The sequence below is a fragment of the Tripterygium wilfordii genome, chromosome 13 (genome assembly GCF_013401445.1).
Source record: "Tripterygium wilfordii isolate XIE 37 chromosome 13, ASM1340144v1, whole genome shotgun sequence".
In the NCBI taxonomy this organism is placed as follows: Eukaryota; Viridiplantae; Streptophyta; class Magnoliopsida; order Celastrales; family Celastraceae; genus Tripterygium; species Tripterygium wilfordii.
Window position 1 is genome coordinate 12,031,116 of NC_052244.1, and position 17,415 is coordinate 12,048,530.

General features: G+C 35.3%; 1 protein-coding gene and 1 pseudogene across 1 annotated transcript; both read right to left on the reverse strand.

The window, feature by feature from the left end:
• Positions 1-15: 15 nt before the first annotated feature.
• LOC120012584 lies at positions 16-5,703 on the reverse strand (annotated as a pseudogene).
• Positions 5,704-9,696: 3,993 nt separating this feature from the next.
• LOC120012273 (rhamnogalacturonate lyase B-like) lies at positions 9,697-16,747 on the reverse strand. Its single transcript, XM_038863612.1, has 16 exons — positions 16,621-16,747; positions 16,245-16,385; positions 14,682-14,897; positions 14,528-14,578; positions 14,317-14,439; positions 14,044-14,163; positions 13,477-13,612; positions 12,621-12,794; positions 12,348-12,497; positions 12,011-12,117; positions 11,834-11,924; positions 11,592-11,733; positions 11,157-11,316; positions 10,934-11,050; positions 10,724-10,853; positions 9,697-10,490 (listed from the first exon to the last, which is right to left on the reverse strand). The coding sequence occupies exons 2-16, from the start codon at positions 16,376-16,378 to the stop codon at positions 10,251-10,253; spliced, it is 2,091 nt and encodes a 696-aa protein (XP_038719540.1). The 5' UTR covers positions 16,379-16,385; positions 16,621-16,747; the 3' UTR covers positions 9,697-10,250.
• Between the last annotated feature and the right edge of the window lie 668 nt (positions 16,748-17,415).

Sequence of the window (17,415 nt, forward strand, 5' to 3'; positions counted from 1 at the left end):
TATTTTAAAAAAAAATTAAAAAAATGCGGGAGCACGTGCCCTCTTGTCCTATACTAGCTCCGTCCATGTGTATACACACACAATTCAAAAAATGCGGGGGCACGTGCACCCTGGTTCTATACTAGCTCAGTCCCTGTGTGTATATATATATACACACACAGAATTGTATAATTAAATCAAGGTTGAGGAGGTCCTTCTAAGCGAATATAGTCATACATAACTCCAGAAAAGGGACTTCTCGTTCTTGTCTGTGTGAGAAATATTGTGTTGCGTCCACTGTTAAGCAGATCGCTTGGTACACCAATACTGAACAAATGGTATAACCCATGAATTCCATGTCTCGCAATGGCATTGTCCTTGCCTACTAGACCTGTCGTAAAATGAGGCTGCTGCGCGACTCCGTTATTGAACCGAACCTATATTAGTAAACCCACTAGCTATTAATCAAGTCATAGATGATAGGAATTGTGAATGTTAAAACACATCAATAAATATTGTCCGCTCTTAGCCCACATGTTTGTTGTTGGGGTATGTCGATCCGATGTGGGATTATAAGTCTTGACAGTTATGGGGAAGGTCGATTTTTACACACCTGTATTTCAGCATCATTAGCTGCTGCCAATGCCAATTGCATGGTATAATTTCCAGTTTGATCCGGATTACGTACTAGATCAAATTTAATCTGCCACGTCGTTCCTGCGTATGTGTTATTTCCTACATTTCTGCAATGAAAATATTAGATCCCTCTCAATTAATTTCTTCTATGCAAAAATAAATATAGCTTGGGCTATACAAAGTACCTGTTGTTATGAGCAAAATACCAATCTTTTTGATAATTATCGAGACCAACTGTGTAGATTAGATCCTGTTTTGAGTATAAATCCGAGTATCGTTCCCACAATCCGTATTGCCTAAACCTGCGATAATTAAGATTAGTGATTATAATTAACTATTATAATAATAATAATAATAATGTGTTGAAGCTTATTGAGGTTGTGAGAAGGAAAGATGTTGGGATTAACTTCTGTGCATGTATTTCGGTGTACAATCTGTTCATGAGTGTCGGATACGGGTCGGGCACGTAGAACTCTTCAGCGGAGCGGTCTGGATACCCTATCTCCCACAATGTTGGGCCCGCCCTCGGTGGATGGTAGCTGATCACACCCAATTTGATCTCTTCTCCTGCTTTTGTAAAGGCCCAAGAGTTAATATTTTAGTGAAGGAGCTCATTTGGATGGGAGGGATTGATTACAAGAGAAAGAGAGTAGTTTGTCAGAAATTCAAGCAGAAATACATCAATAAATATGGTCTGTTTAGGCCACGGACCATACATATTTGATCTCCTAGGCCGTAACCGAAGTACATAGGACTAGAAAACACGTTTGTGGATGAAGTGCGTAGTGGCAGCACTAAGGCCCCACAACAAATATTGTTCAACATAAAGACAAATGTGTGATTCCAAGTATTGACATAGCTAGTGGATGGATGAATCATACCTGGACTGATGGAAATAAGTTGATCAAATTTGTAATCCCCAATAACTCCGGGGACCCAAGCATATAGACTGTAAGTACCCACTCTAACATTCTTGATTAAGAATTTCCCGCCGCTGTTTGCCTTATTCCAAAATTGATAACCCTTGAACCAAAAACATTTGTAAAAAATAAATTAAAAATCAGAGACATAAATTTTTTTTCACATTAACCATCAAAAAAATCAATTTTTTTACAAGAGTTTTTGAAGCAAGAAACCTTAGACTCTGTCTGCCAGGAGCCCGTCTCTCCTGGTGCAGCCAATCCCACGTATGCAGACTTGGCCCAGGTCCTGTTGGATTGAGCATATCTATAATTAATAAATTAAGAAAAACATTATTCTTCTTATTTATATTATATATGTAGACACTAAATAAATTTTATGTAAGAAACCTGTCGACTACAAGCAATCGGCCTGTGATGCTTCCACGTTGAAGAGAAGTAGGGAAGTCTTCGGATCGAGGGAAATCGTAGGGCCAGTTTTGAACTTCAGTTAACATCTAATTAATCAACATCGATTGTGAATTAATGCATAAAACCATATATGTAAATAAAATAAATGTACCAAATTAATAAATGTATAGGAGAGAATGTGTCAATTAGTTAAGGTGATTGTAGTAGTTAATCACTTAGGTATAGTCTAATGATTAATCTCTCAAGACTTAAACTGTATGGACTCAGAGGGTTCTGAATTCGATTATCATTGTCGGATAAAAAAAATGATTGTAGTAATTGTACCTGTTTCTTAGCATCTTCCCATAGTGAAGAGTTGTTGTTCTTGGGTTGGGAGTTGAGATAGATAAGAACAGGACCAAAGACTTTCTTCCATGGCTCTTCACTGCTGTAATGTGTGTCCAGGTCCTCCCCAGCGTAGTGAGTACTCACAAACATCTGCACTTGGTCATCTCCAAATCATGCTCCAAAATCCAAATAATATATACACACACATTATATAATATTGTTGAATAGGTTTAGAGAGTAGTTTACATTGAGGACGGTTGGGCCCACATGAGAGGTGAGGTCCTGCTTGATGGGCCCACCATTGCGGAACTCATCACTGGGCGTGATCATCCAAAATCCAACGGATGGATCTGCATTGGATATCCACCCGTGAACTCTATTGTCCTTGTTCTCGCACGAGTACTGATACTTGTCGTCCACCTGCGACACACAGTAGTATCACGGGATAGATTGTCAATAAAAATAGATAATTTTATAAATACATATTTAGAAGAATATAAAATAATACCTCGCCTTTAAGCCGTGAATTGGTTGGACTGGTCAACAAAACTGCTTCAGGATAGGCAAGTGGTTGACCGCTTACCCGGTCCTCAGGCGTTGGCATCACCCTCTGTCTTTTGTCTGATAGAGCCATGAATTGGAACCTGATATTTTTTATTTAGGTCGGTTTGATAGACAATTTTATCAGTAGCATATATGTTGGTAACAGATATATTGTCCGAATGAGTTTATAAAAAAAATCAACGAGAATATACTAAGTGTATTAAATTTCATCATCCATTTTACTTAGTTCATCCTCTCATCAATTCTTGTTAAATTCATATTATTTATTATTACTTCAAGTCATTTCTTTTCACGTCTTCCTCTTCGTTGTATACTCTTTTCTATACAAATTCTCTCAATTCTCTTCACCGTCGCACCATTATCTCTATGTTGAACATGTGCATACTATCTTAAACAATTTTTTCACAATTGATCTTCAAATGTTGTTACTCCTACATTAGATTTAATAATTTTTTTATCACATATTCTCTCGTTTGGCCATACATCCATCAAAGCAATAGCATTTCTGCTACATATGAAAATCTATTATGATGGAAATTCCCTTGTAACTCATTCATTATATCCTTGGTCATAATAATATAACTAATTAAGACTTATATATTCTCTAAAATCCATCATATTACTTGCCTATGCAACTTATCATATGTCTTCTCTATATTTTTCTACTAGTCTCCTTGTTAGTAGAAAAAAATCATCTCCATTATGGATCGTCTCGGCATGAAACCAAATTGGTTTTCCAATATTTTAGATACCGATTTGAATCTTCATTCCACAACTTTTTTTTCTCTAAAATTTCAATGTGTGGCTCATAAGATTGATGCCTCTATAATTATTACAACTTTGAATAGTACATTTGTTCTTATATATATGTATCATCGTTATTTTTCTCCATTCAACAGGCAATATACATGTCTTAATAATTTTATTAAGTAATTTAATTACTCATACTATACCTACATCTTCTACCATTTTTCATATTTCAATTGAAATTATATTCCGCTCTCATGATATTATCCTCTTTTATTCTCTTTTTAAGGCCTCATTCACTATTTAATTCAACGTTAAAGTACAAAAATATTAAGAATTGAAATCGACTATATATGCATGATAATGATTAATTGAAACTAAGCTTTATATATACATAAGTTACTTACAAGTCCTCCCGAAGCTTGAACACAATCCTTGTTTGGTAGGCCATCCTTGTTTACGCTCCATGATTGTGTACGCATATAAACTTGACACACCTCTCCGCAATATATACCTGCAAAGCCCAAAATTTATGTTTAGGAATGAAAAAAAAATCGAACCAGACCCTACTCGCAGGATATCCGATATTATATGTTCTCTCCACACAATTGTAATTAAAGTGTCACAATTTTGCTAAGTATTTATTAATTAAAAAGTATTAATCAATTTAATGCATACCTTTTGTCTATGTTTAAGGGAACCGTGTAGGAGTCAATGATTGAAGACATTCCATGTTTTGGTGAATGAAACTTCTACTTGATCCTCGTCCTCCACTATCACCCTAAAATCTGTTGTTGCCAATCTGTAATAATTCTAAATCATTTTTTTTTGGTCAAAAACGAAATTAGAGTGAGTTAGTCAAAGAATTAGAAAAAAAAAATTTACTTGTCAAATATATTATGATTTCCAGGCTCTTCCCACACGACGTCCCAATACCTGAAACGATCAATTCAATTTCTGATGATGAATACAAATTAAATCAAATCTAAATTTTAATAGATTAAAAGCATAAATTAATTCTACGTACCCTCGATTGTTCATTTCATTTTGGGTTGCAAGTAGATTATCGATCCCATTGTAGTTGATTCCAGTGACAAAACCATCTGGAGTTGAAATTGTGACTTGAAGGATGCCATTATCTAAGATGATCTTTCCATCTCTAAGCAGTGACACTTTAGAAGGAGAAGTCTTAGGCTTTGATTCCTTAAGATCCCCTAACAATAGTTTTCTGAAAAATAAAACATACCCACTAATTAATGTTAAAACTTGATTTCATGTGAAACATTATTTCATTGATTATATATACATCAAATACTTTGCGTATAACCACCATAATGATATGGAAAGAGTAAATTTGTATGGTATCGTTATTGGTTTTAAAAAAAGTTAAATTGCATATAGTCATATATAAACATGCACATGGATGTACGCATCCTTAACATAATTACTAACAGGGAATATGAAGTAATTAAAAGATTGAATGACAAAGATTTCAACTCCTGCTCTTTCTTAAGGGAATATAATTTATAGACATCAATATAATTAATAACTTAACAAAAACAGTTAGATTCAAAACAAAAAAAAATCTGGGTTTGGTATATATATGTAGTAATGTAATTTATCAATATTATCTGTCAAAGTTGAAAAACTAACACATATGTGGAGCAAATTATTACACTCCGTATATATGTCAGTACAGTTACAGAATATTGACAGCTCCCAGACAAAAGAGCTTTATCCAGAAGCAATTCATCCGACAATTCAAGCAGTTCCAAAACAGATCAGTTATTCAACGATTACAATTAGGCAGGAGCAGTTACAACAGGAGGTTACCAGAGGCGTTAAATTGTCTTAGGAATTGACATAACTGCATCATCTAACAAACCCCCAAGGCCTATAAATACATATCGTTCCCACATTTGTAAGGGGATATTGGACACTCTACTCTAATAAAATATCAGACTCCGTGGACATAGGCAAATTGCCGAATCACGTAAATTTTGTGTCTTCATTTTCTTAAAGCTTTCTACTTTATACGTATTTTATACTTCGGTGCAAATCTAGCATCGACAATTAGCGTTGTCTGTGGAAAACGAAGAGTTTCTCTGTAAAACATCATGTCTCAAGTTCCAGAAGGATCTAGGAGGGAAGAATTACCTCCTGACGATGTTCAGGTCCGGAGGGATAAGCATGAAAAAGACCACTGAAAGAAGTCCCTTGGCAAGTCCCATAAAAAATATGCTCGAAAGGAGCTCCCGAAGGGGGCCAAACCCCACGCTGGGGCCAAACCCCACGCTGCTGGGGCCGAACCCGACTCTGGGACCGAACCCCACTCTGGGGTAGAACCCCAAGCTGGAGCCGAAACCCACTCTGGGGTCGAACCCAACGTTGGGGCCAAACCCCACTCTGGGGCCCAACCCCACTCTGGGGCTGAACCTCACGTTGGGGCGGAACCCCACTCTGGGGTCGAACCCCAAGCTGGGGCCAAACCCCACTCTGGGATTGAACCCCACTCTGGGGCCGAACCCCACGTTGGGCCAAACCTTGTTGGGGTCCGATAAGATAATCGATCCTCGGGGGTTGGATTCTTGATCCCTCGGGAGTAGGAGCTCCCGAAGGAGGCTGAACCCCCCAGCTTCTCAAGGGAGTTGGGGTCCGGCTAGGGGATCCAACAAGGGGGTCGGACCCCGGTCCCCTCTCCTAATCCAACTAGAAGACTACTTGCTGATAAACATGAAAAACCTTTAAATTTATCCTAAAATTATTTAGGTAAATAAAAGGCTGGGGGTATTTGTGGAGCAAATTATTACACTCCGTATATATGTCAGTACGGTTACAGAATATTGGCAACTCCCAGACAAAAGAGCTTTATCCAGAAGCAGTTCATCCGACAATTCAAGCAGTTCCAAAACAGATCAGTTATTCAACGGTTACAATTAGGCAGGAGCAGTTACAGCGGGAGGTTACCAGAGGCGGTTAAATAGTCTTAGGAACTGACATAATTACATCAACTGACAAACCCCCAAGGCCTATAAATACATATCGTTCCCACATTTGTAAGGGGATATTGGACACTCTACTCTAATAAAATATTAGACTCCGTGAACATAGGCAAGTTGTCGAACTACGTAAATTTTGTGTTTTCATTTTCTTAAAACTTTCTATTTTATATGTATTTTATACTTCGGTGCAAATCTAGCATCTAGAACATACATTTTATGCCAAGTTGTTATTACCAACCCAAAAGCAAACAATGCATTTAAAAACTGAAATTCTGAAAAAAAAATAATAAAAAAAGAATTTCTCAAGGATTTGTAATTAAGATGAGTTCACGAATATATATAGTCAAAAGAAAATCTGAGAATAGATAATGCATTAAGTCATTGCCTATTAAGCCTTGAATTGATGCTAAACAAATCAATATTAATGCATGGACACATACCCATATAGCCTTGTAAAAGTCTCAAATGGAGTTGGTCAGGAGAAATAGGAGATACAGAATATGATATGAGTTCTTTCATCTTTGGGAGAGTGAAAAACAATGACCAGCAAGTGCATATATAGGCTAGATAGGGAGGTCAAGGCACCATTATCCACCACAAGAAAGTGAAGAAATGTTTTTAAAAAAAAAAAAACTAGAGTAGATTGAATGAAACAAAAAGTTGTTTTTGGAATGTCCAAAACTTGTTTTTGTCAATATGGAGCAGAAAGCAGTAGTACTATGGAGTATGGAGATGTGAACATAACTGAAAAGTTCAATTCTCCATCTCTGTCTTTGTCTCTCTGTCTCTCTATATGTATGTGTGTGTGTGTGTATATATATAATGCTTGTGAAAAAGGAAATGAGAGAGGAAGGAAGGAGGAGGACAGAACCTGAATGGGGTGGTTGTTGGCTCTGCAGAAGAAGAAGCAGAGAACAAGCAAAGCAGCTCCATCACCACCACCACCATTATTGCCAAACACCTTCCTTTCTTCTTCTTCTTCATCTCCAACATTTCCATCTTCATATTTCTCCTGTTTCACAATACAACACACAAAACCCACGAAGAGGAAATTTTCTGTCAAAACCATTTCTGATATTCTGCAAGTAATTGATTAATGTCATGAAAACAACATAAACCATGAAAATAAAAAAAAAAATTAAATTCAACAAAATATGTATCTTTTTTGGGCGCTATAAATTGCACTTATGATTTCAATTGGAGCAACTAAAAAAACCCACAAAAAAACAAAACAAAAAGCGTTTAATGCAAAGGAATGACCTGATTGTGTAATAAAGTACTCCAGGAGAAGAAACAACAAGAAGGTAAATGACTATTGTGTGTTGAATGACATGGTTGCTTCAGCTTTATATTAAGTTGTTGGGCATTTGAGGGAGAGGGGTGGTTTGGTCTTTTCGTCATTGTAAAGACATTTATTTGGCAAGTGTTGACTACTGATACGAATGAGAAACATATATCACGTGGGTTGGTTTGGTATGTAATATTCAGTAGCATATATGCTATTAATTTCTTTACCAAACAATTATTTTAGGGCAAGTAATTTTAGGACAATAAATGTAACATTCCAAAATGGTACTCATATGCATGACAATAAAGGTAACATTCTAATTTTCATGATCAATAACCCTGTTACCGCCTCGATCTACTCCACGACACCGATCATTGTGGCCAATTCCACCATCAATGACACTCGGGTCCAGCTCTAATTTTGGGTTCTTCCGCAAATTTTGTAAAGAGGGCTTGTCATGTCGTCAAGTGGTGGTAGCAAGCCGGAGGTGGAGATTGGGATTAGGGCTTACCAATGACTATCAATTTATGAGAGGAGGAGATCGAGATGGAGGGCTTAGCAACGACAAAAATCTTAGAGATGGAGATCAAAGCCTACACAGACACCCAAACCTTCAGCTTTTGAAGAAAAGAAAAGAACGATGATTAAAAATACCAAAACAAACAATAAAAATTACAAGTTGGCTGGAGTAATCCACAACCTTCACCTCCGAAAGGGAGGGATTGCGACAGTCATGGATCTTATTAGCAGAGTAAAAGGCATATTATTTGTATAATATTTTAAATATTTATCTTTATTTTGTAATGTATATGTTTAGGAATATGAAATTGTTAATTTTATTTATTTTTGTTATTTATCTTTAATTAATAAATGATTTATTATTTATTTTACTATTTACTTACATCTATTACAACTTAAATACATACTACCCCTGGGCAAAAGGATCATGAGACTATTTTAATGTGAGTAATAAATCAAATGATTTTGTGTCCTTGCAAAGATGACAGGATTATTTGGAAGTTTACAACGGTTTTCTGTTGGATCTATTTGTGAAGCGGCTGCCTCCATTGAGCATATGTGTTTAACAAAATTGACAATCTCAAGGAAAAAAAATATTTGTGCACATCCATAATTTCATTAAATATTTACAATTTATAAAGACCATGCATATCTTAAGAGAACCCGTGATAGAATAATAACTTACCTTTGTCTTCTACTATTAAAAGATCTTTTTTTTTTTGGGTTAACAAATTAAATTGATCGATCAATTTTGAGATTGGGTTTGAATTTTGTCCAAAGAAAGAAAATTCGAATATGTGATGACAAATCTACCCAGCTCAAGCTTTCTTGTGACTCACTCAAATAATTGGCTGCCACCTTTATTCTATCGAAAGTTCTAATAATATAATGACATGGCACGAGCATATGTCAAATGAAATCATAGTTTTAGATTTCTTTTAGGTCAAAATTAGGGTAATTTTGAACTAATGATTTTCCCTAAACATATATCAAAGTTTGTTAGTTTTGTTCGTTGAAAAAAAAATACAGAGATTAATTTTATTCCTGGACTAGTTTTGAATCTTGGAAAAAAAAAAGCCACCATTAAGTTGGCTATATATGTGGGTGTTTTTTCCTCTTATTTTATCTTTAAAAAAAAAACCACCATTGATTTGGCTATATATGTGGGTGTTTTTTCCTCTTACTATTTTTTTTATAAAGTTAGAAAAATAAAAGAAATGGGTAAAATTTGTATTGAAATTGTGTTTCCCTTGGGACTCATGATGGTCAAACAAGATGCATGATATGATTTGGTCACCAATTCTTTGGTAGAAAGTAATTTACGTTGCCAATTCTCTTTGAATTTTATACAAACGAGTGCGCATGGTTTGGCGACTAAGAAATTTATAAAAAAAAAAAAATTAATTAGTGATTCTAACGAATTCCAACCAAATCCCTTGTTTGGGCTTCTAGCTAGTGCTTATATATTCAGGTGCAAGGTAGCCTAAAGTTCCTGCTAATCCAGTTGTCAGCGGACTATCTCATGGTCCATGAGTCGAGCGAACCCAAAATCTCCAATCTTCGCATTAAAACTTGAATCTAACATTATATTACTTGATTTGATGTCGCGATGCTCCCGCACTGCTCCCATTCTTCATGAAGAGAGAACAATCCAGAGGCTATTCCAAGGGTAATCTTATATCTCAAATTCCAATTGAGTAGAGTATAACTTCTCTTGCTGAACAAATGCATATCAAGGCTTCCATTTGGCATGAACTCATACACGAGCAAGAACTCGCCTCTGTCGCGGTCCATACTAGCTCCGTCCCTCTGTACATATATATATATATACACGAACTATAGAATTGTATAATTAAATCAAGGTTGAGGAGGTCCTTCTAAGCGAATATAGTCATACATAACTCCAAAAAAAGGACTTCTCGTTCTTGTCTGTGTGAGAAATATTGTGTTGCCACCATTGTTCAGCAGATCACTTGGTACACCAATAGTGTACAAATGGTATAACCCATGAATTCCATGTCTCGCAATGGCATTGTCCTTGCCTACTAAACCCGTCGTAAAATGAGGCTGATCCGCGACTCCGTTATTGAACCGAACCTATATTATCAAACTCATTAATCAAGTGATAGATGGTAGGAATTGTGAATGTTAATGTTAGAAATCCAATCTCAAACACATCAACAAATATTGTTTGATATGAGCCACAAGCCCGCACTGATTTTTCTTCGTAGTATTTAGGCACAGAAAACATGTTTGATTTCGGGTTATGCCAATCCGATATGGGGATTATAAGTCTTGACAGTCAAAGGGCCAGTTTGATTTTTACACACCTGTATTTCAGCACCATTGGCTGCTGCCAATGCCAATTGCATGGTGTAATTTCCAGTTTGATCCGGATTATGTACTAGATCAAATTTAATCTGCCACGTCGTTGCTGCGTATGTGTTATTTCCTACATTTCTGCAATGAAAATGTTAGATCTCTCTCACTTAATTTCTTCTATACAAAAAATAAATATTATAGCTTAGGCTAAAAAGTACCTGCTGTTATGAGCAAAATACCAATCTTTTTGGTAATTATCAAGACCAACCGTGTAGATTAGATCCTGTGTTGAGTATAAATCCGAGTATCGTTCCCACAACCCATATTGCCTAAACCTGTGATAATTAACATTAGTGATTATAATAATAGTAATAATAATATATTAATGTGTTGAAGCTTATTGAGGTTGTGAAAAGGAGAGGTGTTAGGAGTTAGACTAACTTCTCTGCACGCACTTGGGTGTACAATCTGTTCATGAGTGTCGGATACGGGTCGGGCACGTAGAACTCTTCAGCAGAGCGGTCTGGATACCCTATCTCCCACAATGTTGGGCCCGCCCTTGGTGGATGGTACTTGATCACATCCAATTTGATCTCCTCACCTGCTTTTGTAAAGGCCCAAGAGTAAATTCATTAGGCCCAATAACAGAGGCTGGCTTGACCATCTCCAAAGTACTTGGGCCTAAAAACCGCGTTTGTTTGGACTAGAGTGCGTAGTGGCAACACTAGACCCACACAACAAATATTGTCTTTTTTGGTCTAACACATGGCCCGACTTGTCAACAAGCACCCAATATATGGCCTTAATTTCGCTTATATTTCACTTAGTTGGTTTACAAATATGGGATTAACATAGCTAGTGAGGGATGATTCATACCTGGATTGATGGAAATAAGTGGATCAAATTTGTAATCTCCAATAACTCCAGGGACCCAAGCATAGAGACTGTAATTACCCACTCTAACATTCTTGATTAAGAATTTCCCTTTGCTGTCTGTCTTAGTCCAAAATTGATAACCCTTCAACCAAAAACATTAGATAAAATTAGAGAAAGAAAATTTTCTGGGCTATTATTTTCACATTAACCATCAAAAAAATTTAAGTTTTTGAAGAAGGAACCTTAGACTCTGTCTGCCAGGATCCTGACTCTCCTGGTGCAGCCAATCCCACGTATGCGGACTTGGTCCAGGTCATGTTGTAGTGAGCATATCTATAATAAATAAAGAAAAAAATTATTCTTTTTTTATTTATATATGTAGACATTAAATTATTATGAATAAATTTTATGTAAGAAACCTGTCGACTACTAGCAATCGGCCTGTGATGCTTCCACGTTGAAGAGAAGTAGGAAAGTCTTCGGATCGAGGGAAATCGTAGGGCCAGTTTTGGACTTCAGTTAACATCTAATTAATCAACATCAATTGTGAATTAATGCATAAAACCATATAAATAAATAAAATAAATGACCAAAATAATGAATGTATAGGAGAGAATGCGTTTGTTAAGGAGATTGTGGTAATTAATCACTTAGGTATAGCCTATTGATGAATCTTCGGAGTCAAACTAATTAGAATGTTCTGAGTTGAATTATCATTTTCGGATAAAAAAAAAAGATTATATTAATTAATTGTACCTGTTTCTTAGCATCTTCCCATAGTGAAGAGTTGTTGTTGGGTTGGGAGTTGAGATAGATAAGAACAGGACCAAAGACTTTCTTCCATGGCTCTTCACTGCTGTAATGTGTGTCCAGGTCCTCCCCAGCGTAGTGAGTACTCACAAACATCTGCACTTGGGCATCTCCAAATCATGCTCCGAATAATATATATATATATATATATATATATATATATATATATATATGTACACACACTATAATATTGTTGAATGGGTTTAGAGAGTAGTTTACATTGAGGACGGTTGGGCCCACATGAGAGGTGAGGTCCTGCTTGATGGGCCCACCATTGCGGAACTCATTACTGGGCGTGATCATCCAAAATCCAACGGATGGATCTGCATTGGATATCCATCCGTGAACTCTATTGTCCTTGTCCTCGCACGAGTACTGGTACTTGTCGTCCACCTGCGACACACATTATCACGGGATCTCCTTGAATATGAACTATCATTATAAGGTACTCCATTAAAAACTTAACTCGTTGATGGCGAATAAAACTCGAAAATGATAAGATATTTCAAGTTATCTCAATTATTGAACTGGACGTAGAAGAGTCAAATGAATTTATGAGTTTCAGATATTTCACATGATGGTATGAAATCTTATACGTATAATTGAGCAGTTAGAATAATCGAAATCTCAATGGTTGATATACTATTTTAACCAATTGTTTATTATTATCTATTTTATGCAGAAATTCTCCTACGTAGATCAAAAGTGTGGACCAAGTTTGTGGACTTATTTTTCAATCATAGATGTGATGGGTCCCATAATAAATGTGTGGCCCCCACTTATGTTGTGATTGATTACAACCATTGAATTTTAGTCCACAAACTTGGTCCACACTTTTGGTCCACATAGGAGAATTTCTGGTATTTTATGATTTAATTAAAGATGCAACCTAGCTTCCTGGGATTATGAATAGGAACCGTCCAAACATAACATACGAAAAGAATCTAAGACTTTTTTGACAACATCAAAAGTAGTTCTCACATGGGTCCCCCCACCAGAAGAAATTTAAAGATAGATTTCCATTAAAAATGTCTAATTTTAATAATTACATATTCATAATAATATAAAATAATACCTCTCCTCTAAGCCGTGGATTGGTTGCGCTGGTCAACAAAACTGCTTCAGGATAGGCAAGTGGTTGACCGCTTTCCCGGTCCTCAGGCGCTGGCATGACCCTCTGTCTTTGGTCTGATAGAGCCATGAATTTGAACCTGATTTTTTTTATTTAATTTAATTTAGAGATTATCAACATCATATTTAATTTTGAGTTTATGAAAAAATCAATAGAAATCTAGGAAGTATATTCGTTTTCATTATTCATTTTTTATTACTTCAAGTCGTCTTTTTTTTTTTCTCAAAATTTCAATGTGTAGCTCATAAGTTTGATGCCCTTACAACTTTAAATTTTACATTTGTTCTTGTATATAGATACTATACTTACATCTTCTAGGCATAATTAATTTTTCACACTTCAATTAAATTTCTATCGGGTATCATGGTTTTATCCTCTTTCATTTTTCTTAAAGGCTTCATTCACTATTTAATTCAACGTTAATTATAAAAATATGAAGAATTGAAATCGAGTATATATGCATGACAATTATTAATTGAAATTAAGCTTAATAATATATAAGTTACTTACAGGTCATCCCGAAGCTTGAACACAATCCTCGTTTGGTACATTTCTACTTCTGGCCATCCTTGTTCGCGCTCCATGATCGTGTACGCATATAAACCCGATACACCTCTCCGCAATATATACCTGCAAAGTCCATAAATTATGCCTAGAAATTATGTATAGGGATGGAAAAAAATCGATCTGGATGTAGGATATCAGATTTTATATGTTATATCTCGACATAATTGGAATTAAAGTGTCACAATTTTGCTAAGTGTCTATTAATTTAATGAGTACCTTTTGTCTATGTGTAAGGGAACCGTGTAGGAGTCATGATGGGAGATATTCCATGTTTTGGTGAATGAAACTTCTACTTGATCCTCGTCTTCCACTATCACCCTGAAATCTGTTGTTGCCAATCTGTAATAATTCAAAATCATTAATTTTTTTGGTCAAAAACGAAATTAGAGTAAGTTAGTCAAAGAATTAGAAAAAAAAAAAAATTTACTTGTCAAATATATCATGATTTCCAGGCTCTTCCCACACGACGTCCCAATACCTGAAAATGAAATGATCAAAATTCAATTTCTAATGATGAATACAAATTAAATCGAACCCAAATTTTAATAGATTAATTAAAAGCATAAATTAATTCTACATACCCTCGATTGTTCTTTTCATTTTGGGTTGCAAGTAGATTATCGATCCCATTGTAGTTGATTCCAGTGACAAAACCATCTGGAATTGAAATTGTGACTTGAAGGATGCCATTATCTACGATGATCTTTCCATCTTCATGTTCATATTCTCTAAGCAGTGACACTGTTGAAGGAGAAGCCTTAGTCTTTGATTCTTTAAGATCCCCTAACAATAGTTTTCTGGAAAAAAGAAATAAAAAAAATACCCACTAATTAATGTAAAAATTTATTCTGATATGAAATATTATTTTATGGATTATATATACATAAAATACTTTGCATATAACCGGTTCGGTTACTTTGGTGATATGAAAAGAGAAAAATTATATGGTATCGTTATCGATAAAAAAAAAACTTTGCATATAGTTTTATGTTAACATGCATATGCATGTACACATCTTTAAGATAATTACTAACAGGGAAGATGAAGTAATTATTCAGTGTTAGGAAGCAAATGACAAGAGAGAATGAGGTAAGTATGAATATAAAACGCAACTAGTCAATATGGCAGGTAAAGCATTAAAAGATTGAATGACCAAGATTTCAACTCCTCCATTTTTTTAAAAAAAAAGAAAGAAAAAAGAAAAACAAAACTCCTGTCTTTCTTAAGGGAATATAATTTATAGACATCAATGTAATTAATAAGTTACCAAAAACAGTCAGATTCAAAAAAAAAAATTAATATCTGGGTTTGGTATAGGCAAAAGAAAATCTGACCCATAGATAATGCATTAAGTCATAGCCTAATTTTAACTAATTAAGCATTGAATTGATGGTGACCAAGTCAGTATTACAACATATAAAACCAAAAAATGTAAGTATTTTTTTTAGCTTTTTGGTCTCATTAATGCATGGACACATACCCATTGCCTTGTAAAAGTATCTTAAATGGAGTTGGTGAGGAGAAATTGGAGATACAGAGAATATGACTTCTTTGGGAGAGGAAAAAACCAATGACCAAACCAAGTGCATATATAGGCCACATAGGGGAGGTCAGGGCACAATTATCCACCACAAGAAAGTGAAGAAATTTTTAAAAAAAAATTAAAGTAGATTTTTTTTTTTGAGTACAAATACAACATACGACACACCACCAGATCAAGCCTATGAAAGTACAGGTGTCAACAGGCCCCACGCAGGAGGCACAAATCAAGCCCACACAGGGGCAGACTATCAAGCCCACACAGGGGCAGACTAAGCCCACACACCTCCTTATAAATATTCGGAGGAGGTGAGATTAGAACCCATAACTTCAGTCAGGGACATGCAAAGTAGATTGAATGAAACAAGAAGTTGAAAAAAAAAATTGTTTTTGGGAATGTCCAAAACTTTTCTTTGTCAATATGGAGCAGAAAGCCGAGGTACTATGGACATGTGAACACATCTAAAAAGTTCAATTCTCCCTTTCTCTGTCTCTGTTTCTCTGTCTCTCTATATGTATGTATGTATTTGTGTCTATATATATAAATATATATATAATGCTTGTGAAAAAGGAAAAGAGAGAGGAAGGAAGGAGGAGGAGAGAACCTGAATGGGGAGGTTGTTGGCTCTGCAGAAGAAGCAGAGAACAAGAAAAGCAGCTCCATCGCCACCACCACCATTATTGCCAAACACCTTCCTTTCTTCTTCTCCTTCTTCATCTCCAACATTTCCATATTCATATTTCTCCTGTTTCACAATACAACACACAAAACCCACGAAGAGGAAATTTTCTGTCAAAACCATTTCTGATATTCTGCAAGTAATTGATTAATGTCATGAAAACAACATAAACCATGAAAATAACAAAATTAAATTCAACAAAATGCCGCTATAAATTGCACTTGTGATTTCAATCGGAGAAACTTAATAAACCCAAATAAAAAACAAAACAAAAAGAAGCGTTTAATGCAAAGGGAATGACCTGATTGTGTAATAAAGTACTCCAGGAGAAACAACAACAATGTGAAAATGACTATTGTGTGTTGAATGACATGGGTGCTTCAGCTTTATATAAGTTGTTGGGCATTTGAGGGAGAGGGGTAGTTTGGTATTTTCATCATTGTAAAGAAATTTATTGGGCAAATATTGATATGAATGAGAGAGATATTATATGAACGCATATATGCTACTTGCTTACCAAATAACTATTTCTTGGATAGCATTTCGAATACAATAAAGGTATCATTTTGGAACAGTTTCAAGATGGTGATTGGGAGGAGTATTTTAGAGCAATTTGATTTTTTGTATGATAAATTGTCTTTCCCTTGTTATTGAAAAAATTATCTATCAAACGGAACCAATAAATGACCTATTGTTTTTTTTTTCTATCTAAATATTAATATTCAGCGTTCATAACTAGATATAAATCTGTGACATGGTCAAGTCCAATCTCTGTAGGTTATTGGAAATTGGAAGAGACTTGAAGCCCAAAATTCCAATTTCCTTCAATTGACTAGTTCTGTTAACAAAGTCGTATAAATTGTAAACATTGATTGATGGGTGCAGGCCTAACATTTTCAAGAGTCCAAATTTATAATTTTTTTTAACAGAGAACCACATTATATAAGTTTGTTATTTGGACATATCTGTGTTTAAATTTGGGTCGTCAATTTCGTGTGCACATAAATTTTCCACTCAACGATAAGGCAAGTTAGTTCAAAGTTCAATGCGTAATCAGAAAAGTATTATTCTCAATAGAAATTGAACTCAAAAAATT

Bases quoted from the DNA above. Each gene is read 5' to 3' on its own strand.
- LOC120012273 (XM_038863612.1), bottom strand. From the start codon at position 16,378: ATGAATATGGAAATGTTGGAGATGAAGAAGGAGAAGAAGAAAGGAAGG. The intron at 13,613-14,043 runs GTAAGTAACTTA...AAAAAAAATCAG, and splicing joins TTCAAGCTTCGGGATGACCT to GTTCAAATTCATGGCTCTAT. The intron at 12,498-12,620 runs GTAAACTACTCT...GCCCAAGTGCAG, and splicing joins TGGGCCCAACCGTCCTCAAT to ATGTTTGTGAGTACTCACTA.